General features: G+C 37.5%; 1 protein-coding gene across 1 annotated transcript; it reads right to left on the minus strand.

The window, feature by feature from the left end:
• Positions 1 to 1,467: 1,467 nt before the first annotated feature.
• LOC145242311 (uncharacterized) lies at positions 1,468 to 13,574 on the minus strand. Its single transcript, XM_080105317.1, has 2 exons — positions 13,396 to 13,574; positions 1,468 to 3,091 (listed from the first exon to the last, which is right to left on the minus strand). The coding sequence occupies exon 2, from the start codon at positions 2,951 to 2,953 to the stop codon at positions 1,643 to 1,645; it is 1,311 nt and encodes a 436-aa protein (XP_079961443.1). The 5' UTR covers positions 2,954 to 3,091; positions 13,396 to 13,574; the 3' UTR covers positions 1,468 to 1,642.
• Between the last annotated feature and the right edge of the window lie 13,967 nt (positions 13,575 to 27,541).

The following is a 27,541-nucleotide window of genomic DNA, read 5'->3' on the forward strand; positions in this document are numbered from 1 at the left end:
GTGTTTTAGGCATCTTTTTCATTATAAGAAGCACTATTAAAGATAACACATCTGTTCAATTTGTTTTTTCGATTTCCAGTATAATAATCAGAAATGTTCAGATATGGCCCTTATGTATTCTGAACGTTTTTGTCCTATTCCAACACCACTAAATGTAGTTTTTAGACATCATTTTTTTTTCATTTAAAGAAGTACTATTAAAGATAACAGATCTTCTGTTCAATTATACCTTTTTATTTTTTTTTTTTCGATTTGCAGTATGAAAATCAAAAATTTTAGTATGTATTATGAACGTTTTTTTTATCTATTCCAAGAGCACCTTCAGGTGAGAGTGAAATGATGTGCTGAGAAAGATTGGCAAAGAAAAAATTAGTATTAACGATTGTAAGTATTAATAGCCTGTTAGCGCCTAGGTGTTTTTGATAACACTGGCGAACCTAAATTCTAGGTTGTACAGAAGGAGATGGATTACGACAGGCATTTTAGAACTTGTTTAAAATCCAACATGGTTTATGGCAGGGTTTTTGTCTTTCATGTAGCTGGCTTCAAGTAATTTGAGCTTTTTAAAATTTGTTTCATGATACATTATTTTCATATCAGAGACTAAGATTTATTTATGTCGGAGGGGGTACAGTTATGATTTTTGCAGATGCTACAAAATTGCACTGGACATTATGCATCCTACCAGCTTACTATGCATAATTGAAAAGAATATATTTTCTCATATTTTTTCTATATTTGTGTTTTAACTATTTCTGTGTAAAGAAAAGATGCATATTTCATAAAAATATTTTTTCTCATATAAGTGATGCACTTAAGGTAAAACAACTAGACACTTCACAGTATTATGATTACTCTACAGTATAATTTTGCATATGTGGCTTCAATAATGTTACAAATTAGAGTCTGATACTGAGTTAACTAGGTAGGTAAGAATTTAAGCAAATAAACAATATATAAAATGCCAACATGGCATGATCCAGTGTAATGATTCAATGTCTGAGAAATAGAATAAATATTGGGTTCCCTGAGAATTACCTTGTAGTTTGTGGTTTAACCTGATATTATGTGTTGAATGCAGGAAATAAATATACAATTACTGTATCAAGAAATTGTTTTATGTGTTGATGTAAGAAAAATATTTATTACAGCATTTCCAAGTTCAGTGTTAACAGGATCAAATGAAGTGCCAAATAGTACAAATGGCACATACCAATAGCAACAGCACACTGCAAGTTATAACAAGGGATACACAGCCACAAAGAAGCAGTGTAGCAAAAAGGATTCCTGTCAATATATATGCCAATATATAAAAGTTTATATTACAAAGTCTCAAGTGCTCACACTTCAGACTTTGTAATATGAACTTTTATAAACACACACTAAACTAAGATAACCATACACTGCAAAATAATGAAACAATAATACAAAATAATATAGTTATATCTGTAAAACGTACGAATGATATAGTTTTAGAGAATATGATTTTATTAATAGTATATTCGCATAAAAATATTGCATTGCTTTGAAAATTATGAGACAAATACTTACACATGAGATGAATATGTTGAAACACACTATGTTACTCATAAAGACATCTCCAAGTTCAACATATGGTCCTTGTAAGAAAAGAATAACATACTCAATCAGATTGTAGATTGTCTCCAGTATGTTTATGCATATGTCGCAACATACTGTCCTTCCTTGTAAAAGAAGAGCCACATATTTCACAAGAATAGGGTTTCTCCCCAGTGTGTGTTTTAAGATGTCGCAGCATATGTGGTTTCTGTATAAAACAAAAACCACATACTTCACAAGAATATGGTTTTTCTCCACTATGCTTTCGCATATGCTGCAACTTACTTTCCTTCCTTGTAAAACAAGAGTCACATTCTTCACAAAAATATAGTTTCTCTCCAGTATGTGTCCGTATGTGTTTTAAAATATTTTGTTTCAGTGCAAAAGAAGAGCCACATAATTCACAAGAATATGATTTTTTTTCAGTGTGCTTTCGCCTATGTTGCAACATATTTTTTTTCTGTGTAAAAGAAGAACCACATATTTCACAAGAATATGGTTTCTCTCCAGTATGCGTTTTCATATGTTGCAACATGTTCTGTTTCTGTGTAAATGAAGAACCACATTCTTTACAAGAATATGGTTTCTCTCCAGTATGAGTTCGAATATGTTGCAGCATATCTTGTTTCCTTGTAAAGGACGAACCACATATCTCACAAATATGTAGTTTGTCTCCGGTATGAGTTCTCATATGTAGAACCAGATTATATTTTACGGTAAAAGAAGAGCCACATACTTCACAAGAATATGGTTTCTCGCCAGTATGGGTTCGAATATGTTTAATCATATTGTATTTCGTTCTAAAAGAAGAGCCACATACTTCACAAGAATATGGTTTCTCTCCATTATGTGTTCGCATATGTTGCAACATATGTTGATCTGTTGTAAAAGAAGAGCCACATACTTCACAAGAATATGGTTTCTCTCCAGTATGTGTTTGCAAATGTCGTAACATGTGTTGCTTTGTAGAAAAACATGAACCACATACTTCACAAGAATATGGTTTCTCTCCAGTATGTGTTTGCATATGTTGCAACATATTATGCTTCAGTGTAAAAGAAGATCCACATATTTCACAAGAATATGGCTTTTTTCCAGGATGCATTTGCATATGTCGTAACATACATTGCTTTGTTGAAAAACATGAACCACATTCTTCACAAGAATATGGTTTCTCTCCAGTATGCGTTCGCATATGTTGCAACATATTCTGTTTCTGTGTAAAAGAAGATCCGCATATTTCACAAGAATATGGTTTCTCTCCAGTATGTGTTCGCATATGTTGCAATACACTGTGCTTTTGGGTAAAACTAGAACCACATACTTCACAAGAATATGGTCTTTCACCCATATGCCTTTGCATAGATTGAGACATATCTTCTTTCCTTGTAAAAAAAAAACCACAATCTTCAGAATTTGTATTTATAAGACATTTCCATATCTGAAGTCACCAAGAAAATGTAAATCCGTTCGAATCAAATGATACTTTGTATTTTCATGAATGATAGATATTCTGCAAAATTAAAAATAAATATACCATCAATTTCAAGAAAACATTAATTTTACAAACATTGTGTTTAAAGAAAATAATATCATTTTTATTATGTTCCTAAAATAATAATCACAAAAGCAAATTAATCACAAGGTCGTTTTTAATATGGGGAAAACCCAGCCCCCCCAAATGGGGGCACTCTGGTAGTATTCAAATAAATAGTAATTGTCTCGGTATGAAAGGTTTTCCCCTACATTGTTTAGTTTATAAAGTAAAGTTTATGGTTTTATCCGTCTTTTGTTGAATTCTATTGTTATTCTTTCTTTATTTTTATTTTAATTACAGTATATTTTTATAATTTGTATTGTAATATTTGTGTTTCATTTTTTAGCGAAAAAAATAGATAAAAATTATATTTAAAATAATCATAGAATATACGATGTTAAATCTCATGTTTGGTTAGTAAAATATTTTTTATTCACAGAATTCTGTAATTAGATGTTGCAATGATGCATGAAGAATATGTATATCATTTCAAAATGAAAGACGTGCTATTTGAAGTACAAATATATTGGATCACAATTTTTATATAATTTAAAAAAGAATGTGGTTTAAACATGAATCACTGCATGAAAATCTCTAAACATTTTCTATCCCACTTTTAATTTTCGTATTTTGTTAATACTTATTTCGAAAACATGTGAACGAGATTTTCTTTTATTTTATTCATAAACAAATATAACAGAAAATTTAATAATTTGAAGTGTTGATCAATGCAGAACAAATAATTGAATTTCGTTTCATATCATTTACCAATATTACTTCAATTATCATAATCGTATTTATCATGCATATACTGGATACATCATTAAGCATCCAGATTACAATCAATTAACTTTTGGTCACTACAAGTCGCTCCATCACTGCAGTCACTGAATTCTCACATATGCATTTCTTCGACTATAAGATCTTAATTTTCATGTAAGCATGTATTTCTTTTAGTACTGGGTCGAATGATTTGGTATGGTATGATTTTTCAGTCCACTATTTAGTAGCAAAATCACAAAATGCACAAAGATGTAGTGTCAGTATCCCCATTTGAACATGTGTCTCAGTAAATTGTTCCTGATAGTAACGTTTTCCTTTATCTTTCTGCAGTGTTCATGAAAGGATAGGGTTTAGTCAAGTCTGATACACAGGTAGACAAAAAGCTGACATTTCATAGTTCATTGCCACGCCAAGTTATCTTGAGCCACCAGATTGCCTTATAGTTGTTGAGATGAAATGTGCAGACCAATGTCTTTTCTTGCTTAGCATTGAGTGCATTTTAAAATAGTATATATAGACAAATAGGAACGGCTTTCCAGAGGAAATCTCTGAGAACATGCAGAGAATCACGGGGATCCATTCTATGGAAGTGGACGATCTCTTGGTCCACGCCAGAGTCCTAGTGAAAAATGTTAAAAGCCCAATCGTGGCTGCAGCTGTGAGTGGAAATATGTGCATGAGGCCTAACTTGAATGAGAGGCAGCCGGCGAGGCGACAGGAGGGGAGACCTGCCATCAAGTGTTTCTGGTGCCACGGTCCTCATCTGATCAAGGACTGCAAAGAGCCGAGACCGGGGATCACGTGCTACCGATGTGGACAAGTGGGGCATATTAGTCGCTATTGTGTTGCTGCACGGGACCAGGGAACCGAGTGAAGGGGAGCTATTGCGCCAGTGGTTACTCCTTCTGTGTGGAAATGGCGCATGATGGAACATTGCCTCGGTTACCGGTGGTAGTCAATGGGAAGAGAGCCATAGCCCTTGTCGACACAGGCTGCACTACAACGTTGTTAGCAAGGAATGTCGCGAGGTCATGGAGTGGAACCAGGATTATTAGGACCGTGGATGGCAGGGATGTGAAATGCCTAGGAGAGACGACAGCGCAAGTAATGGTGCAAGGGGTTGGACTGCAAGCCCTAGTGTTGAATCATCTGGTCGGTGGTGTCGACGTGATTATAGGTATGAGTGCAATTAACCGACTGGGGGGTGCTACGTTAAGAGGGGGGCCAAGTGACGTTTGGACGTCTCGGCGCAGTGGGGATGGCAGGAGTGGAAGGTGATAGAACCGTCAGAACCCCAAAACCGGAGGTTTGCTGCATTGAGGACAAAGATTTCCTGGCGAAGTTTGATGGCGTGAGGTGGACGATGGAATGGAAATGGATCTCCGGGCCCCCAGAACTACAGAATAAGGTGGGCTGCTACGAAAACACCCTGCGAGGAGAAATAAGAAAAGGATTCAAGGAAGAAGTGGAGAGGTGGATAAAAGAAGGAATTCTGAAACCGTGGACAGGGGAAGAAAAAGGAGTGTTGCCACTACTGGCGGTTGTTCAGCCTACCAAAAACAAGATTAGGCCCATGCTGGATTTTAGGGAATTGAACAGACACGTAGCCTGCCACACTGGAACGGGGATCGACGTATGTGAGGAGGTCATGAGGAAGTGGAGAAGAATGGGGCGGGCCACTAAGATTGTCGATCTGAAATCGGCATATCTGCAGATCCATGTAGATGAAAAACTCTGGCAGTACCAACTGGTCCGGTACAAGGGGCGGGTGTATTGTCTGACGAGGTTAGGCTTTAGGCTGAGTTCAGCCCCCAAAATTATGACTGCCGTGCTGAAGACAGTGCTGAGCAAAGACTGTACAGTGGAGGAGGCCACTAGTTCGTACATTGACGACATCCTGGTGGAGGAGGCAGAGGTGACAGCAGAGAAAGTAAGAAGCCATGTCAAGAAGTATGGGTTAACTGCAAAACCGGCGGAGGCCCTAGATGGAGGAGCGGTGCTGGGGTTGAAACTAAGGCAAGATGGGAAAGAAAGCCTTGTCTTCGAACGAGGGAATGCAATACCCGAAGTCGGATCTGAGCTGACGAGGCGAGAACTCTTCTCAGTCTGCGGGAGGCTGGTCGGGTACTATCCTATCGCTGGCTGGCTCAGGATAGCATGCAGCTTTATTAAACGACAAACAGGCACTGATGGCTGGGAGGGCCGTGTGATGAAGGAGGTCATGAACATGCTGCAAGAAGTCATTGCGAGAGTGAGGAACGAGGACCCGATGAAAGGGAAATGGTATGTCAGCGGCAAAGACGCGGGTATGGTTTGGTGCGATGCCAGTAACCTGGCATTGGGCGTCGTACTAGAGATAGGAGGTGTAACTGTGGAGGATGCGGCGTGGCTAAGAAAAAACAACGACTTCTCCCATATCAACGTAGCAGAACTAGATGCTGCTATAAAAGGAATCAATCTGGCCCTGAAATGGGGATTGAAAATAATTGAAGTCAAAACCGATTCGGCAACGGTAGCATCGTGGATTCGGTCGGCAGTAACTGGCGATAAGAGAGTTAAGACCAGGGGTGCTGCGGAAATGCTGATCAAGCGCAGACTCGGAGTGCTCACCGACCTGATAGCGGAATTCCAGTTGAGAGTATCTGTTGTGTTGGTCCCGTCAGAAAAAAACAAGGCGGATTCGATGACACGCGTGAAGAAGGCCTGGCTGCAGGAGGGAAAGGAGGTCTCCTCGGTATGCTGTGCAGGGGAAGAAGTCAAAGAGTCACACAAAATGCCCCACTTTGGTCGAGAACGAACGTTATTCCTAGCCAGAGAGGTTTACCCGGAGACCACCGAGGAGGAGGTTAGGGAGGTGGTGGAGAACTGTCGAGCGTGCCAATCAATTGACCTTGGACCGTCCAGACACGAAGCAGGAGAGCTACACGTTGCGGAGGACTGGAAGCGATTGGCCATTGATGTGACACACTATCGCCACAAATTGTATCTGTCGATGGTCGACTGTGGACCGGGAAGGTTTGCCATCTGGAGAGAGATCAGGGCAAAAGCTGCATGGGCGATTGGAGGGGTCATCGAGGAGATATTTTTGGAGAGAGGGCCGGTTGAGGAACTCTTAATGGACAATGGCCCCGCTTTCCGATCAGAAGCCTTTAAAGGGGTGTGCGATAAGTGGGGAGTAAGGCAATTTTTCAGAGCAGCGTATTGGCCGAGTGGCAACGGAATAGTGGAGAGGAATCATCGCACCATTAAAGCCGCTGCGGAAAAAAGCAACGTATCACCCATAGAGGCGGTGTTTTGGTATAACATCTCGCCGAAGACCAAACAAGATGAGACAACTGTGCCTCATAGGGCCGTTTTCACATATAAGTGGCGGCATCCGTGCAACAAAACAGTAGGAATTGAGAGTGAAGAAGCCACTATCAAAGTAGGTGAAGAGGTGTGGGTGAAACTCCCCAATGCACAGTGTACCACTCGTTGGAAAAGAGGGGTCGTAACAGGATTGCAGTTGAAGAACAATGTGATGGTGAATGGCGTTCCCCGGCATATCTTAGACCTGCGTCGTGTGACATTGCCGGTATGCAGTGAGGGCAGTGAAGAAGAGGAAATCGAGGGCCACCGAGAAGCAAATGATGCTGCTTGACCTGACTTAGGCCCGCGTTGTAGTGAACCTGAAAACGTTAACCCCCGAGAAGTTGTCCCCCAGAGGCCTCGACGTGAGAGGAGGCGGCCTGCTTGGATGGAGGATTATGAAGTATCCTATTGATCTCGAAGATCAGGGGGGCGTGTGGTGTAAATGAAGAAAAAAGGAACAAGAACGACCGACCGCGTTTTTGTGTGGCTTACCTCGTGTTCATAATGAAGAAGAAAGAAACAAAAATAGCTGCCCTGTTTCTTTATATGCCTACAGGGTGACCACGAGGTATGCAAATGAGATGCTCCTGATTGGAGATAAAAGAGGAGTGATTTGGGGAAGGAAGCGTTTCTGAAGTTAGATTGCGAGCAGAGAAGTTGTATTTGTAGAAGAGAAAAGTCGGATTCTGGGGAGAGAAAAACTAAAGTTGCAGAAGTTCGTTTTGGAGTGGAGAGAAGACGCGTCAAGTGTTAACCAGAAAGTGAATTTTGGACAGCAGTGTCACGCAAACGACACTCTACTTGACAGCTAATTAATCAAACTTACAGATTAACATCCACGGGAATCATAAATTAGAAAAAAATTCATTAGTGATATTGGGCTGATGCATCTACCACTAATCTCTTACTTTTAGACAGGGTTCAAAATAGTCTCAAAAGTAATAGGTCTCATACTGCCAACCAAGCTCCAACCTATGCCTCATCACCGGCATTTCACATCAATGTCTGTTTTATAATCACTTTAATAGAATGTGCTCTGATTAACTCATAGCATTTGTGGCCCCTTGACATAAATACTCCCGACTAACTTGACTAGCAGTAAAATTCGACCCTTTCACTGTATGCTGGAGTGTCTTCTACTCTTAATAGTTCCTTCTTTTGGACTGTTAGACTTTGGAATTTTCTTTATTTACTGTTTCTCTGAGTCTACCAATATGTAGAAGTTTAAATGTAACATGAACATCCATCTTGCTGCTCAACTCCTCATAATCCACTATTAGACATGAAACCAAATAGTAGACCATTACGTTCCAAGTGATAATATGCCTTCTTTGGAGTGAAAATCAGTAAAAAAAAAAATAAAATACATTTTTAAAAAAGTGCACAATAAAAATTACTGTGTTCTGAGTCATTTGGACTATCTTATTGTCTTGTATTGACCACATCATATGTAGATGATTAAATGCTGATAAGATGATAACTGTTCCTCTGTAAGCACATCAAATGTTTTTTGCTACTAATATCAATTCCTCAAAACACTCAACATTCACTCATTTGTTCTACATCCTTGGTTTATGATGTTGAAATATTACATACATTTTTCATGTCTGCAGATGTCCAAGGCTTTAAAACGTAAATAATGTACCGAATTAGATGATTTAATTTTTTTGTAAAAATTGAAAGAATAAATAGAGAAAGTGCTAGGGTGTTTTCTTCCTGGAAAAAATTATTTGTATTTATTACTAATGCCTGTACACAAGGTACAAGTTAAATACAATGTTGGTTTTAAATGGGATAAAAATGGGTTTCTAAGTAATAATATTATTATTTCAGCATAGTCTATATTCTGCATTAGTGCCAAAATAAAATTCACGGCAAATTGAAAGGCAGAATAAAATTACAAAGAAAAAGTGCAGAAATATATAATATTAACCAGTTTTCATTCCTTTCTTTTCTTACAAAAAGTAAACAAAAAAAAAAGGTAAATTCTATCGTAGAATAAAAAGGAAAAAAATAGATTTAGGTTTAATAATGCAATTTTTATTCTTATTTTTTAGTGAAAATTTCCTAAAATTTGTGTAATATGTTTATTTTTATTGATATTTAAAGGGTAGGGTTGTCTGAATCACTCACATCTGAAAACTGTTTTGTATGTATTTGGAGTCATTAGATTTAAAATTAAAGAATATTATAACCAAACTATTTATTTGCATGTTTTTCAATGTCAAAATCGTCCACACAGCACTCATATTATATATATATATATATATATATATATATATATATATATGTTGTTGGTTCATCCAATGCCAGGAGGTGCAGGTGGAATGTGAACAAATTCCACAGAATCTTTCATGTTTTTTTCTAATGGCTAGAAATACTTGATGCTTCGCCAAGACTATCAAGGGTATTTTTTCATCCTGACGTCATCACTAGATGGGTTGCCTATCACAGCTTTAGAGAGGCCCATATACCCTCAAGAGAAGGATAGACTGGACCAGTTTCCCTACCTGGTATTTTTTACCTCGCAATACATACCACGCCTCGTCTTCATAAATGGTCACCCACAATGTATATATTTGTAGGTTATCGTCAAATTTGTTTACAAAGACTTTCTGTGATCCTGGCGTAAGACAAATTTTCATCTACGGTAGACCAACAGTGTACATGAATGTGATTATTATTTTTTTTTTTTACAATAGTAGCATGATACTGGGAGTTTTTCATTGTGTAAATAAAATAATTATTTATTCGAACTTTTACAGCATAAAAATATAAGCTTTATAATTAAATATATTTATTCAGGAACGGTTTTTTTTAAACATATGACGATCATGTGCAAAAGCGCACAAGAAGTATGAGTTGTGCGTGCCTGCGTCGGGGAGCGAACCTGTGACTGTTAGATTACAAAGAAAAACGTTTGTGAGCGATACTCGCATTACCGCAACAATTGGGTTCACCCGAAACAAAGATTGCAAGTCATTTCTTTTTTTTTTTTTTTTCATCGGTCGATGGATGAAAAGAACTTGTGAAGAGTGCAACGTTTGCGAGAAGACAGATGTCAAAAGAACTGAGTCGTTTATCTTTGAAAATAATTAACACAAATTACTCAGCTTTCTCCTCCCTCGTGCTGCGACATTTTACTACAAGTTTTTTCAAACTGTTAAATAAAGTGAGATTTTTTCATATTATTTGAAAAGTAAAAAAAAAACAAAGACGTTAATTGAAAAAAGAAATGTTTTGATTAAAAAACAGTTCATGAATATATTTCGTTACAAAAGTTGTATTTTACTATAAATTTTACTATTGAAAAAAAAAGAAGTATGATTTTATTTAAATTCATAATTATATTTTTATTAGAGAAGCTGTATTTTGGGGTGAATTATACACTATTGATTATCCATAGATTAAAATTTGCCTTGTGTCAGAACAGCAGAAAGTCTTTGTAAGAAAGAGAATGTGAATCTTGACAGTAACCTGTATATATGGTGATTTGGAACTATAGAGTAGCCAGACTAAAAATTGAAAATCGCTTACTCATGTACAATTGTTCTGCTTACAAAACCAGACTTCTGAATTTCCTGTTTTAGTTTAAATTAGTTGGCAGCCAGGTTTAAGTGCTTTTTTTCATTTACTCCGTTTGCTTAAAAAATATTTCAATAAATTTGGTGTTCACACACAAAAAATATTCCAATAAAAAATGTTTACACACACACACACACACACACAATAAAAAAATTATCGAATAACAGTTTTGCCGCCAATTCTCAATCTGAAAAAATATATAAATTCTACATTACTAAAGTGATTGTCGATATTTCCTACCGACGAGTGGGGAGGGGGGAAAGAAAAGACGTTTAGCTTGCAACGAAAAATTACCTCGTTACTTACAAGCAAACGTATTCTTGTAAATACAACGCGCTGTTAACAGTTGTCGTACCAGTCTGATAGATCTCCAACAACGACAAGAACAAACTACAACAACAACAAGCCTACAAAGGTGACTCTTTCTATAGTCTCAATCTCTCGTTCAGCGAGATTGAAACGAGACTGGAATGTCTATTTAAGCTATAAGGAATAGACACCCTATTTTCTTCATTAACAAACACCAGGCCGGGCCGTTCACAGCCATGAGTGTCTTTCCCTTCCCACCGAGCCACCCTCGGTAAGTCAATCAACCCAATCATCACATGATTGCATAGAAATAGCGCGACAGATTTGGTAGAATTTTAGAGTGGAGAATTTTTTCGAATTAAAATCTGATGTAAAATGATCCCCCATTTGCGAATCATTTTAGCATTTTAGGGCAGTTAACCTAAGTTTTCGGCACTAGTTCTTCGCATTGCTCAAGATCAACAAATATGTAATAATACTAAAACAGATTCAAACATTCAAAAGACATTGTAATCTATTTTTTGTAAGTATTTCTTATTTTTGTACAGTGTATGTAAAAAAAATGAAAATTGTGTACAAAAGTTTCACATATACTTTCATGCCAATTTGTTTATTTGTTTTACAATAAAAGCGCAAGTCCGGTTTGGAAACCAGGCCATTTTTCTTCAAATCAAGGTTTTCACCTAACACAGGTATGGCCGAATTTAGGGTCGCCCATGCTTGTTAATCGTCACACTTAAAAAATCAATTGGTGATGATTGTATAAAATTACAAACATTAGGCATCGCCAAAAATTGGCCGAAAAATCAAGTTGTTGTTGTTTTTTAAAACGAAATTACATTTATTAAAATCCATTATTTCTGAGCAACTTTTTTTTTTTGCAGAAACATAAAACCCTTAATTTTATCATATAAAAAGCAGAATAATGTAAAACTTGTTCTACTATTTTTAATTAAATTTTGAAGGTTAAATTTTCCCCAAAAGTTAACAATTGGCGTTTTTTGTTTTGCACAAAAAAACGTATATAAATAGTTTAAAAAACGTTTTTGAAAGAATTAATTTGTTTATTTCTTGTCTAACTAAGATTTAGGGTGATTTTCTATGAGAATATGCAAAAATATTATAATATAAGTACCTGGATTTCAAATAAATCCACTTATTCATATAGGCAACCAGTTACTTCGAGTCGATTTGATTACTGTTTACATTTGTACTTGATAAAAAGCAAATACGGAAGACCAAAAAGCCAAAAAAAACTTATTTTTCAGTGACGAAAATTTCAATGTATTATTAACGCTAAGGCTGGCCAGTACCAAATGGGTGACCATTTGTATGAGTTTGGTTTTTAATGTGTATGTGTGTGGGGGCCAGGCTCTCCAAAATGGGGGGGGGCAATTTAAAGCAGAATAAAAAAAATTATTTCAGCGCGTTTGGTCCACCATAGTCGAAAGGTGGCAAACGTTTCCAAACTTGATCGAAAAAATAATGATAGTTTAACACAAAGGGCACAATATTTATCGATTTTTTTTTGTATCGATTCTTCAAAGCATGCCCTGTTTAATAATGGTCATGCACATGCATTATTCGGCTCGCTAAAAAGAAATTGTTAATTTATCAAAGATTTTAAAATGGCTTTTTTCGTACAAATATTAAAAAAAATTTTGTTTTTGTTTTGCTTAACTTAAATTAATTATTTTACTGAACATATTCCCCGAATTTCACACTTCAAAACTCAAAAGCGGGATAATTAAACACAATCGAAGTTCTGATATTCAGACATCAAAATAAGGTATGCAAACAAATTTTTTTTTTTTTTTTTTTTTTACCTATAATCCCGTCCCTTACAACAACATAATATGTTTTGTTCAGTTTCAGATGATTATTTTAAGCATATTTGGAACCCCCTCAAAATAAGGGGGGGGAGTTGTAAGCAAAAAAATTATATATATATAAATATTGTTTATGAAAAATAAGTACAGTTATAAAGTTCATTCTCCTCTTAATAATCGCTGAAATTTTTGTATTGATTGGATAATTACCTGATTTTTGGTAAATTTTTAAAAAGACGGTCCGTCAAAAAGTACTTACCTGCCCCCCCCCCCCGCAGTTTTGGCTGTGCCTACTGCCTAACAAACATGCAAACGGTTTGATGTCGACTATATCAAAAACAAAGGAAATCATAATGGTGTGGACGCGTCCTTGAAGGAAAAAAGAATCCATAAAAACAATTAAATTCAAGTTCTAATATTTACCTATAGTTTGACAAATTGCTTTCAAGAAAGAAACGCTTAAAAGGTTTGTTAATTAAAACAAGCCAAGTTTGCAGGGTGGAAGTCTAAATTTAAGATGGCGACCGGAAAATGAGGTTCGCAGAAAATTAAAGCACAGCTAATCTAAATTCACCATTGCGAAACGGTCGATCCTTTCGGTGAATATTACAATAACACTATTAGTTAATTCGTTGCATTTTTTAAAAATAGTTTAATAGAGACAAAGCAAAATATCGCAGGGTCGAGGAAAGTTCATTCAACCGATTATTGACCGAGGCTGTAATGATATCGCCTTTCGTTTCAGCTATTTTTATATGGACCCTTTCATCTCGGTTTCCTGATCCAACTTTTGTATGCACTCACGCATGCGCATGGCAATCGATAAATAAAGCAGGCGGCATTATTCAGTTCCTTTCTTACAACCAAACACACGTGTTCCTGTCTTATTATTACACATACATGATTAACACGGCATGACATGGTGGCAAGCCAAGCGAGCGGTGGTATTATCAAACAACACACAATCTTATAACGTCACAGACAGTAAGAACCCCCCCTCCCCCCAAAAAAAACGATTATTTTTAATTTCGCGCACGCTGAACGAATTTTTTTTCTTTTTTTTTTTTAATTTCTAACCTCCCACGCTACACAAATTGTCTGTACCTTTTTTTCATCACACTGTCTTATCATCATGGCCACAATTTCATTACAAGTCCCTAGTTTTGATTGGGGCTCGACATGTATCGCCGAATCATTCAAACTATTCCGACAACGAATGGAACTGTACTTCACTGTCAAAGTGACAAAACACGAGGATAAAGTCCCTCTAATACTTCTCGCGACAGGCGAAGAAGGTTTACGCCGGTATAATAGTTGGTCGATGTCGGATGATGATCGCAAGGATCCACAAATAATATTTGTTGCATTTTTGGAGCAGCTAGAACCAGCAACAAATCGCCACGTTTGTAGACTGGAACTCGGAAAATACCAGCAGAGACCAAATGAAACAACAGACATCTTCATCAACAGATGTCGACTGTTGGCAAAGAAATGTGATTTCAGTGCCAACGAATTAAACGAACGCCTCGTCGAGTTACTAATTGCCAGCACACCTATACCCGAACTGCAAAAGGAACTGTTAAACAAACCGAAGGGTTACAGAATCGAGGAAGCCGTTAGATTAGCCCGTTCACACGAGGCTTCAGCAGTTTATGTCAACCAGCTCCACCAGTTACAGGAATCACCACAGATAGCCGCAATAAGCCATGGTACACACCAGTGGCAAGGGATTGACCGAAAACGCGGCCAAACCTGCAAAAATTGTCACCGTTTTGGCAAAGAACACTGCCCTGCCAAAAATGATATATGCCACACATGTGGCAAAACAGGTCACTGGGCTACAGTTTGCATCTCAGGGAAGCACAAACCAAGAGACAACAAGGAAGGCCCTGGCATAACAGTCATAACCAACAACGGGAGTTTGGCAAAAAAATAAACAGCATTGCCAAACACGACGACCAAGCCATGACTGACACAGGCATGGCGATGGAGAACCTCACGCTCCATCACAACCAACAGCGGAAAGTCAGCAAACATGGAAAATCCGCGAAATGAGGCATTTGTTGATCTAAGCATCAAGCTAAAGGACCACCCAGGCACTCATACCTTCAAGCTTAAAGTAGATACAGGGGCACAAGCAAATACATTGCCTATCCGCATATTCCACAACATGTACCCTAGCAGTATAGACGAAGCTGGAAACCCAATGCCCGGATCACTCACCTCAACACAATGTATGTTAACAGCCTACAACAATACTAGGATAAACTCTTATGGCACCACAACTTTTAGGTGCAAGTATAAAAACTCCCCATGGCTGGATACCCTATTCTATGTGGTTGATGTACCAGGAGCAGCCATATTGGGCATGCCAACATCTGTGGCTCTTAGGGTAGTGACAATGAACTGTGCCATCTCAGCCCAACACCAACCCATCAATAGTGTAGCTGACTTAATGCACATATACCCTAAGAGATTTGACCGTATTGGTGAATTTCAGAACACCCACAAGCTTATTGTCAACCCCAATGTACCATGCCACATAGATCCACCGAGAAGGACACCTATAGCCATGCGCGAAAAAATCAAATTGGAACTCGACAAGATGGAATCGCAAGGAGTCATTCGCCGCATCAACGAACCTACAAACTGGGTAAGCTCTCTCACGTGTCACCAAACGTGACAACACAATTAGGGTTTGCTTAGACCCACGAGCACTAAACCAAGCTCTCATATGGCCATACCACCAAATTCCAACAGTCGAGGAGCTCAACCACCGATTTGCAGGAGCAAAATTCTTCTCAAAGTTAGATGCTAAGTCTGGGTACTGGTCTATAAAGCTCGACCCTGAAAGTCAGCCACTAACAACTTTCCAAACACCATTTGGAAGATATTGTTTTGAACAACTGCCATTCGGTTTGTGTGTCAGTCAGGACATCTACCAACTCGAGATGGACAGAATACTCGAGAAGTGCACTGGTGCTTGTGGTATAGCTGACGATATCACCATATATGGCTCGACAGAGCAGGAACATGACGAAAACCTAAGACGTTTCATGGAGGTCGCTACCGAAGAAGGCCTTACCTTGAACTCGGAGAAGTGAAAGATCAAATGCCGTGAAATATCTTTTTTTGGAAAGCTGTACACACACACTGGACTAAAACCAGACCCGGCGAAGGTACGTGACCTACAGAAAATGCCTGAACCACATAACAAGACGGAACTACAACAATTCTTGGGTATGATGACATACCTGTCTCGTTTTGTCAAGGACTTCAGTTCCAAGACAGCAGTGTTGCGTGGCCTATTACGCAAGGACTCTGTTTTCCAGTGGGAACCACACCATCAGGAAGCTTTCAAAAAGATAAAAAGTGAAGTATCTGAAACGTCCCTGCTCCACTATTTTGACCCTAGAAAACCGATATACATCCACTGTGATGCGAGTTTACATGGAATTGGTACAGCTCTGCTACAACCAGATGAGGATGGCAATATATCGCCGGTCACCTATGCAAGCAAGAGCCTCACACAGACAGAACAGCGATACGCATGTATCGAACGTGAGCTACTGGTCATCGTATTTGGTACACAGCGGTTCCACACATACCTCTATGGCCACCATTTCCAAGTCGTCACTGACCACAAACCCCTCACTATGATTATCGACAAACCGCTCACCTCAGCCCCGGCACATCTGCAAAGAATGCTAATAAAACTCCAAGGATACAACTTCAGGCTCACATATAACAAGGGATCTGACAACCTCTTGGCTGATGGATTATCGCGCCTACCACCACCTTGTAATGCGGACCCTATCGAACTTGATGTCCGGGTTGATGCAGTTCGTTTTTCCACTAATTACATCGAACAGCTAAGACAGTGTACGACAGCGGATCCTCTGCTTAACCAGCTGAGAGAGACCATCATCACGGGATGGCCAGAGACAATCAAGCAGCTGCCCACTGACATTAGAGTGTTCTGGGGCCCCAAGAGATCAGCTCTCGATTGATGATAGTCTTATCCTCAAAGGACAACAAATCGTCATCTCCCAGACACTACAAAAAGACATATTAGAACAACTACATGTTGCTCATTTAGGACAAGAGAAAACAAAACTCCTTGCCAAGGACACTGTTCATTGGGTAAATATAAACAAAGACATTGAACAGTTCACAAAGTCATGCAGTATCTGGCAACAGCATCAGCCCTCCCAAATGCAAGAGCCGCTAATGCAACATGACATCCCAACAAAGTCATGGGACGTAGTTGGCACAGACCTGTTTGATCTCCATGGAATTCAATGGTTGATCATAACTGACTATTACTCAAAGTATCCTATAGTGAAACGCCTACCTGATCATTCACCAAGCAGTGTCATAGTGAACATCACACGCCAAATCTTCTCAGAGTTTGGCATACCATCAAAGATAGTCAGTGATAACGGACCACACTTTTCAAGTAATCTCTACCACGAATTCGCCAAAAAATGGGGCTTCCATCATGAGACCACGTCACCTCGGAGACCACAAGGGAATGGCTTCATAGAACATCAAATAAGGACTATCAAGAATATTCTCAAGAAAGCCAAACAGTTGGGAACAACTCCTGAGATCGCACTGCTGCACTGGTGCTGCACCCCAATTTCAAGTGTCATACCAAGCCCTGCACAACTACTCATGGGTAGACGAATCCAATCTCCACTGATCACCAAAATCAGAAACGACAACCATGATCAGGATCAGATATACAGCGGATTCCAACAATGCCAGCAGAAACAAAAGAGGTATTTTGACCGACATGCACTTAAGGAAGATTTACCACCCCTATACCATGGTCAACGGGTAAGGGTACAGAATCTTGTGTCTGGAAGCTGGGATCCAGCGACTGTAGTATCCCAGGTAGATGGTCACCGCTCCTATCTCCTGGAGAATGTCAATGGGCATGTGATGTGAAGAAACCGACAACACATAAGAAGTATTCCAGTGACGCCTACCCCACACATGTTGCAAGACCTCACCAACACAGCTCCACAAAAATGTGCGACATCTGTGGATCCACTTGTGTGTGCATCCCCAAACATACCAAATGACACTTAAAAATGTACCCGTAGTGGTAGGGTGGTAGGACCATCATCAAAAATGAACTTGTGATGAGCAAACACTCATAACCTTCCAGCAAGCATCTCATGGGGCAGAATAATCCCCTGCTTCGCTGTAACTGTTCAGGCAGTCTACCCTGAACCAGTCTCTCCATTTTCTTTGTTTTGTTTTACATGCGTAAGTCATCTTTGTTTTCAGAGAAAGGGAGATGTAATGATATCGCCTTTCGTTTCAGCTATTTTGATATGGACCCTTTCATCTCGGTTTCCTGATCCAACTTTTGTATGCACTCACGCATGCGCATGGCAATCGATCAATAAAGCAGGCGCCATTATTCAGTTCCTTTCTTACAACCAAACACACGTGTTCCTGTCTTATTATTACGCATACATGATTAACACGGCATGACAGAGGCAAGCCACTTCCTTCTAGGATAGTGGTTCGAACTGGCCTGTTTTGTGTTTTAAACATGCGAAAATATAAATCAACAAAAAAGAAAAGTATCATTTTTCATTGAAATATGTTTATTTAAAGAAATAACATCACAAAACGAAGGTCACATTATCCAAAAGTCACGGAAATTGATCAAGTAGTTTTATTTTTAACTAAGAAAATCAAATTTATTGTGTAAGCAAAAAGGAACAGCCTCGCGTCGCCACTTTAAAAAGCAAGGACAGATCAGTTAATAATTCAAATTTACGAGATTAACCTTGTAAGTCTACCGAGTTCACATTAATCGCTTTAAATCGTTTACACATTTTCTTTATAAAAATAAGACTGCTTGATGAATTTATGTGATTTTCGGCATACGAAATTTCAGTGCCATGACGGGTACTTACATCATAACGATTTTCCTGTAGTTTTGTTTTTAATTAAGTTGAATTCATAGGATCAATTAAATTAATGATTATTTTATTTAAAAAATATTATACAGATATATTGCTTATACACAGCTTAAGAGACAAAAGCTACGATGAACCTTCGCTCTCATTAAAAGAGCCCTGCAACCCAACACCATCCGTAATTGTTGAGCGATTCAATTTTTACATGTGCCACCAACAACCAGGTCAGCCCATTTCGGATTTTATTGCTCATTTTAAAAAAATTACGAAATTTTGTGAGTTTAGAAATACGAAAGAAGAGATCTTGAGAGATTTGCTTGTTGTTGGATTAGTAGATGACCGAATTTGTCAGTGACTGCTTTCTGAGAGGAAACTAACATTTCCTTACGCCGACAGATAGCTCTCTTGCCATAGAAAGTGCAGACAGGAATGTTAGTGACATGGCAGACTGTTCAATGTCCAGTTTTACACCACGACGAAAGTCAACCAGATTGAATAGCCTACTCCACTACGGAAACAAAAACAAATACCATGTTTCCGATGTAACAGAAAACATTACCCCGATTCATGTCGTTTCAAAGAGGCAAAATGTAATTTTTGACACAAAACCGGTCATATTTCACCAAGCCTGTTTGTCCCGGAAGTACAACGACAGAGCTGGAAATCGGAAAATCCACAAGGACACCAGTGAAGAACCATTAGATGAAGATACCGGCAGCGACTATGCCTCGGCGCATGGGCTGTTTAACCTGGTAGCAAGTAGCAAAACCGATCCCCTGATAGTGTTGGGCGGCAGAAATGGTCACAATGTCGAGATGGAGATTGACACCAGAGCTTCTGTTTCACTGATCAGCCGCAACACATTTGAAAACCTATGGTGCGAACCTGATAAGCTCGTACTTAAACCTATGTCACAGAAACTAGCAACCTACATGGGAAAAAGTATCATGCCGTGTGGTGCATGTCAAGTCTCGGTAGACAGTTTCGTCTGCCATTAATGATTGTTCCTGGTTCTGGCACTACACTTCTTGGTAGAAACTGGCTACGAGTAGTGCAACTCAGCTGGAAACGCATCCATCAGCTGAAAGCAGTAAACGCTACCTACACCTGCAATTGAAGACATTATTGCAAAATACCTCAATCTTTTCAAGGATGAGTTGGGCACACTGAAGGGTTTTTAGTGTTGACCTAAAAACAAAGCCAATATTCTGCAAGGCTCGACACGTGCCCTTTGCATTGCATGAAAAAGTTGACAAGGAGCTGGATCGACTGGAGTCTCTGGGTATTATCGAACCAGTACAATACTCAGAATGGGTTGTCAAAACTGACCAAACAATACGGTTGTGTGGAGATGATAAAACTACAATAAACAAATGTTCAAATCTCGACTAGTACCCCATCTCCAGGATTGATTTGTATGCAAAATTGGTGCAGGGAAAGAAATTCACCAAGTTTGACTTGAGATCAGCGTTCCTGCAGATTCCGTTAGAGGAAAACTCAACGCAGTACCTTATAATCAATACATCACAGGGTCTTTACATGTTCAACCACCTCAGTAAAGTCAGCTCCTGGTATCTATCAACGCTGCATGGACAATCTGTTGGCAAATGAATCACATGTTGTATGCTATCAGGATGACATACTAATTCCAGGATCATCAGACACAGAATACTTAATCACCCTGACCGAGTGTTAAGGAAACTCAGAATCTGGTCTCCGCATTCGTCTGGACAAGTGCAAGTTTATGGCATCTTCCGTAACCTACTTAGGTCATTGGATTGACTCTAAAGGCCTTCACCCTGCAGAAGAAAAGATATATGTGCTATCCGTGATGCACCAGCCCCTCGCAATGAGACCGAACTTAATTCTTTCTTGGGCTTATTCCAGTTCTATGCTAGGTATGATAAGTTGGGCCCCCTCTATTATCTACTAAGGAAAGGTGTCTCTTGGACGTGGGGCACCACACAATCAACAGCCTTTCAGCAAGCCAAAGATGCATTACAGACCACAAATGTTCTGGTTCACTATGACATGGAGAAGGAACTGGTCCTGACCTGTGACGCCTGTCAATATGGTGTTGGGGCTGTTTTGTCACACATCTTTGTTGACAGTTCAGAGAAACCTGTTGCTTTGACAACAATGTCATCAACTGCGAAAAGTTACAGTTAGTTGGACAAGGAAGGACTGAGTAGCAACTGTGGGGTTAAAAAGTTTCATCACTACTTATTTGGACGTGCATTCCATATCATTACAGATCATAAGCCACTCATCAGCCTCTTTAGCCCAACAAAGCCAACACTGGACACCCTGCCAGCTAGAATAATACATTGGCCACTGTTGATGAGTGCTTACAACTACACAATAGAATATAGGCCTGGTTCACACATCGTCACTGCTGATGCAATGAGTCGTCTCCCTTCACAGGAAGCGTCGATGTTCCAACACCAGGCTGTATTATCTATCTCATGATTCACCTGGACAATTCCACCATTGACTCAACTGACATTTGTGCTCATACACGCAAAGACCTCATCCTCTCTAAGGTTGTTCAAGCCACACAACATGAAGCATGCAATCTCCCACATGATGCTCCGTATTTACCATTTCACGCTCGTAAAAAACGAACTAAGTGTTGAAAGGGGGTGGCTGCTGTGGGGTTCAGGAGTGATAATTCCCCACCATCTCAGGCAGAGTGTTGGACGAGCTTCACCAATGTCACCCTGGCATAGTTAGATGAAGGCCCCCGTCCGGACCTATGTACAGTGACCTGGGATAAATGCAGACATCGAAGAACAGGTGAACAACTGTTACCCTTGTCAGTGCTCCAGAGGCTTACCTGCTAAGGCACCACCACCACACTCCTGCGAATGGCCAGCTGAACCTTGGCAGCGGGTCACGTTGATTATGCCAATTACAATGGCGAATACTTGCTTGTCATTACAGATGCATCACTCAAAATGGGTCGGTATCTACACAATGAGTGCAGCTACTTCAGCCACTACAATTGAAAGGTTGAGGCGCTGTTTTGCTACTTATGGTCTCCCGCACATTATTGTCAGTGATAATGGCTCATGCTTCACCAGTTCAGAATTCGCAGAGTTCATGAAACGGAATGGTATCAGATACAAATTCGTCAGTCCACATCATCAGGCATCAAATGGTCTAGCAGAACGCTCAGTTGGGCTGGTTAAAAACGGTATAAAAAAGATGTTGGGGGAACCCTAGAAACAAAAATATTCTGTTTTCTGCTGACATACCAAACTACGCCTCACACAACAACGGGATCTACCCCGGCTGAGTTGTTGATGAGGCGAAGATTGCACACCAATCTGGATCGTATGAAGCCCGCTACCTCAAGTGTTGTATATAACAACCAAGAGAGTCAAAAGTTTCACCATGCAAATCTGCCCAGATGCATTCATTTGGTGAAGACCAATCAGTATTTGCACAAAACTTTAGTTCCGGACACATGTGGTTGGTTGGCTGGTCACATTCTGGAAAGAGTCTCCCTTATCCTTTCTAATCAGATTGCAAGATGGCCGGTTGGTTCGTCGTTCACCAGGATCACATCAGTCCCGTCGTTGCACCATCAAGCCAGCACCGCAATCCCTAAGTGAAAACAATTCAGAATGGATTTTCACAGAACTAAACATGCCTCCAGATACGACAACTGAAAATAACACACACCCATAGACGCCATTGACTAATGGGAATTCGCATTGATTATGAGCAGCCAGATATAGAAGTAAGTGAACATACCTCACCAGCCCAGCCACGACGATCGGGCCGTACAATAAGACCACTGAATTGTTTTAGTCCGGATTGACTAAAGATTGAACAATTACGTTTTACTTTTTCTTAACCTTCAAAAAGAGCAGAAATGGTCACATACTGAAGCAGAATAATCCTCAACCACAAAAGTGTCACAAGCGCAGTTTACTGACCTTTTTTTCCATAATAAATGGACCTTTCTTTTTTGTGGGGGGATGTATCTATGTACACAACGGACTATAATAGCCAGACACCGGGGACTTCCAGCTCAGGCTAAAACAGAATGTAAATGTTTACGACAGAATCTCGGCTGAATAAAGTCTCAAACAAACCCAGCGTTTGCATTCTCGGGTAGAAACAATACATAGACTTCTACTGGATCTATACTCTAACAACATGGGAAAAAAAGGAAGACATACTGATGATGAAGTGTATCTTCGAAATATATTTATAAATTTCAGTATAAATTTCAAACAAAATAAATATCTGTTTATTTTGTAATAATGCATTGTTTTGCCTTCAAAGGTATCTAGTACATATTTTATTGTATTCAAACTCAACCAGCGCCTCTATCAAGGAACACAAGCTCTAACATAAATATAGGTACTCTCGCTCGCTCAACATCCAAAAAGAATAGTAAAGATATAGCCAACATGGCTGTGTTCTCATCGGATTCTGACTTGTGTCTTTAACTACCGCCAAACGATAACATTACAGTCAGTAGAAATAATACCATTTTTATATTAATTTTTTTAGTGACTCGGTTTCTCATTTTTTCCAATTTATTTTTATTTTCAAAATTATTTTAAAAATCTCACGTTGAGGTTTATATGTTCATCCATATAAGGTAAATATTAAAAAATTACAGTTAAAACTTTCATCGGAAATTGTTATCATTTTACCATGCAAATGAAATATTTTTTGCAATTGTATTATTTTTGGGTGAAAATCTTGAATAAACAATGTTTAATTCAATGATAATATCGTTAAGGTGAGGATTTTTTTTTTCGAATATTATTGATTGCATTAATACGGACTTCCAGGCTTTTTCATAATGTTCCTGAAATGTATATATTTTTTAATAGTTAACAATGCTTTGTTTTCATTTAAAAAATAAAGCAAAAATAAATTGATGCATTTTTTATTACTTAAAACTATAACTTTAGTAAAGGTATTTTTGTTTGTATAAAATTATACATTTTCGTTAAGATTTAACAACAAAATAATGCATTCATTATATTTCGTGATCGTTAATTAATAAATCTCGAAAATGTCATTAAAAATGGTTGATTTCCTGAATTTTAGTGAATTTTAAAGTAAAAAAGGGCTAAAATATTGATCCATTTTGCTGATCGGACATTCATTTTGCACGTGCCTAAAAAAAAAACTATGTGTGGCATACTCAGCTATGACATATAAGACCTAGGCTGAAAAATTATGCTGCAACTCCTTGAAGCAAAAAAGTTTGAATTATCTTTGAAAGATAGAAAAAGCGTTAACAAAATCTGGAAGAAAGTTAATGACAATGAGGCGTCAAAATCAAACTGCATATAATATTTTAACTGTGAGAAACCAACACACAAAGACAGAGCCAAAATCCACGTGAATATGACACATATATAGATGCTTATCGAACTAATATTCAGCCTCACTCGCATGTTGCGCATACACTGACACTATGCACAACACCCTAAAGTTTTCAGACACATACGGTTGTTGCCCCTTATTTCTCGAGTTGGATGTTTAAACCGATAGGTGGCGATATCAACTTCCTTTCACACTCTATCTCACTCTCTTCCATCTGGGATGTTATGCGGTATGGACATGTTGGGGATTCTCTCCTCCTGACTTTCTTATGAACATGTCTTGTACGAATCACCCGTAATAAAAAATAAATTCACTCAGTTTGTAAACTATACATTTTTGGTGAACGTTGTTCCTTTATTTGTTGTTCATCCATAATTTTGCCTCTTTCAACCTAGTAGACAATATTTGACGAAGTCCACTACACATACAACTGATCAACACCAGTATGTACAGTTAGTTCTTGGATACAATTAATTTTAAAGTCAATGCTGCGTTTAAAATAATTTAATAATTGATTAACACTCTAGCTTTTTTTTTTTACAAACAATATTCTTTATATAAGTCTAATATAATAGAATTTTTCACTGATTTCATTGATCTTATAATTTTGAACCGCAATTTACATAAGGTAATCCGTTTCATCAATCACTTTACTCAATTTCTGGCGCACATTTCAAAAAAAATAAAATAAAATAAAAAAAATAAAATAATAATAATAATAATAATAATAATAAATAAAAAAAATTGTGCGTTCATTTTGTCCCTTTCAGAATTTCTTACATTTTTTCAGGTAAACACTCACTCCCTATAGTCCTTTGTAGAAAAAGTCGTATGTGTTTGCACTTTCATGCCAATATATATTCTCCTATCGCCCTAGTAGCAGTGGCAGATGTCGCTATTAAAAATGAGTGATAAAAATTTGAATAATTAGACTCACTGTTTTTCGAAGCTTATAACTACTTGAAAAATATAATTTAAACCCAAATAATTTTTCAATAAAAGGAGCAAAGACCAAGTGTTAAAATAATAAAAGGTTTAATAGAAAAATATGTAATATTTTTTAATCAGTTTTCTTTAAAAAAAGATTTCAAGAAATTCAACGAATTTTAACTTACTTCGAATATAAAAATATAAATTCCAAAAAATCACTTACCTATAAAAAATAATAATCAATGGGTGCTTCCATTCTTCATTTTGAAGAATTTGTCCATCTTTATATTTTATATTCCATGTACTTTTTAAATAAAATAATTTTTTAAGCGAGGATTAAAAAAGACCACGATTTTAAATTGTCATATGAGAGGTTCATAACAGAGTTGCCCTTCTTTCTTTCAGTTGAGAAATACGAAAGCCGAAAACCGCCATAATTCATTATTTCCAGAACATAAAAACAACACATTAGACCAAATATATTTGAAAAGTAATCCCCGTAGTAACTATATAAAGAAACAAACATTTGAAGTGTTGATATGTGTCTTATCTCCCCTTTGAATTTCTGGAATGTGTTTGCTGTCAATAACCAAGTTAGTCAAGTATGGGTCACCGTATTTGAAAAATGATCATATTTCACTCATCAGTTGAATAATTAAGTTTACTTTTATACAGAAATTTTCCATTTCTTTATTCTCTTAAAGAATTACATGAGTTTTTGATTTAAAATATTTTATTTCTTCTTTATGCAATGATTTTTTTTTCAGAAATCTAAAAAAACAAAACATAAAAAACATTAATTGAAATAGAAAAAATTGATGTAGGTGTCCAAATTTTACAGGACTATATTTTCAAAATATGAGGTTTCACTTAAGGAAAAAAAATCAACGTGTTTTTTTTTTTTTTTAAGATTTTAAACTTTTGACTTTGCAGGCAAATTTGCACATAACAATTCTTTTGTTTTTGTTTTTAATTTGATTATTTTATTTATTCATCTTTTATCATCAATTTGTGATGTATAAACCTTAGGTGAGAAAATTAATTTTCCTTTTAATAGACATTTCAAAATTGGGGGGGGGGGTGAATAAAAAAAACGTTTGTCTTTTTTAGGGGGTGGGGGGAATTAAAAAAGCGTTTGTCTTCGGTTTATTGGAAAGAGCATAAAATTTCACATTAAACCTGAAAATATCTTAAACATTGAACCAATAGAAAAATTTTGATCGATTTTTAATTTTTAATTTTAAATTGAAAAAAATTGAAATAAATTTAACTCGTAAAATCCAATTCATTTCATTACGTAGAAAGCATGGCTGCATGACTTCTTTTTTTTAAATAAAAATAATATTTCTATTTTGTTTTAAAACAACTTTAATGGTTTATTTTGGAAGTATAATCCATAAAGAAATGGAACAACCCACTTTAAAAAAAAAAGAAATTACGAGTTTTGTATATTTTATTAACAGTTTGTGTTAAAGGTCTCGAAAATTCCCCAAAAGTTCTGACACACCTACTGCCCGAGGTGTCACCATTGACTGTTGTTAAAATCCCTTTTGCAAATCGTAGTTATTATTGCGTTTTTTTTCTATTTCTATACTAATTTTTAGATTGATATAATACAATATAACAGTTAACAAAAAATGCACATGATCATCTCCCATGTTCTATATGGAAATTAGTCATTGCATTTTTTTTTCACATGTAAAAGACCACATAACTCATATTAGAGTAGCAATGAAATATTCACGTCACATTTAATATTCAATTGTATTTTTAATTTTTATCTAAAAACAATCACTATCTCTGTATTACAAGCTATGAAATGATTAAAATTCTGACGAATATTTCAAATGTTCGTTATACATTTATATAATATGGTAAAATCCATTCCTCTTATTTAACTGACAATTATAGTTTCAAACCACAACGTTCATGTGTTAATTCGTTTCACTAGCCATTTAACCCAATTCCCGACGTATGTTTCCAGAAAATATGCGCTAGTTTTGATTCTTAAAAAATTTCTTACATTTTTCCAGTTTACCCGCTTCTCCCAACATAGTCATTTACAAAAACGGGCGCACGTATTTTTCTTTCTCATGCTAATATTTACTCACACGGCCCGAAGTGCCACCTGCTACTGTTGGTACCAGACCTTTTGCCAAATCGCTCTTATTATTTCGTTAGGCACTGCCAAACGAATGTAAAGAATTGTGATATCTAGTGACGTCAGACTTGTGTTAGCTATACGAACTATGAAAAAGCAGAAGCGACTTAATGATTTTTAAAAAACCTTTGTTTATCTTCTTCAAATTGCAACTAATAATTAATCTTTGTTATAATTT

This window comes from Euprymna scolopes, chromosome 21, assembly GCF_053919585.1.
Source record: "Euprymna scolopes isolate OS-2025 chromosome 21, ASM5391958v1, whole genome shotgun sequence".
In the NCBI taxonomy this organism is placed as follows: Eukaryota; Metazoa; Mollusca; class Cephalopoda; order Sepiida; family Sepiolidae; genus Euprymna; species Euprymna scolopes.

Bases quoted from the DNA above. Each gene is read 5' to 3' on its own strand.
- LOC145242311 (XM_080105317.1), bottom strand. From the start codon at position 2,953: ATGTCTCAATCTATGCAAAGGCATATGGGTGAAAGACCATATTCTTGT.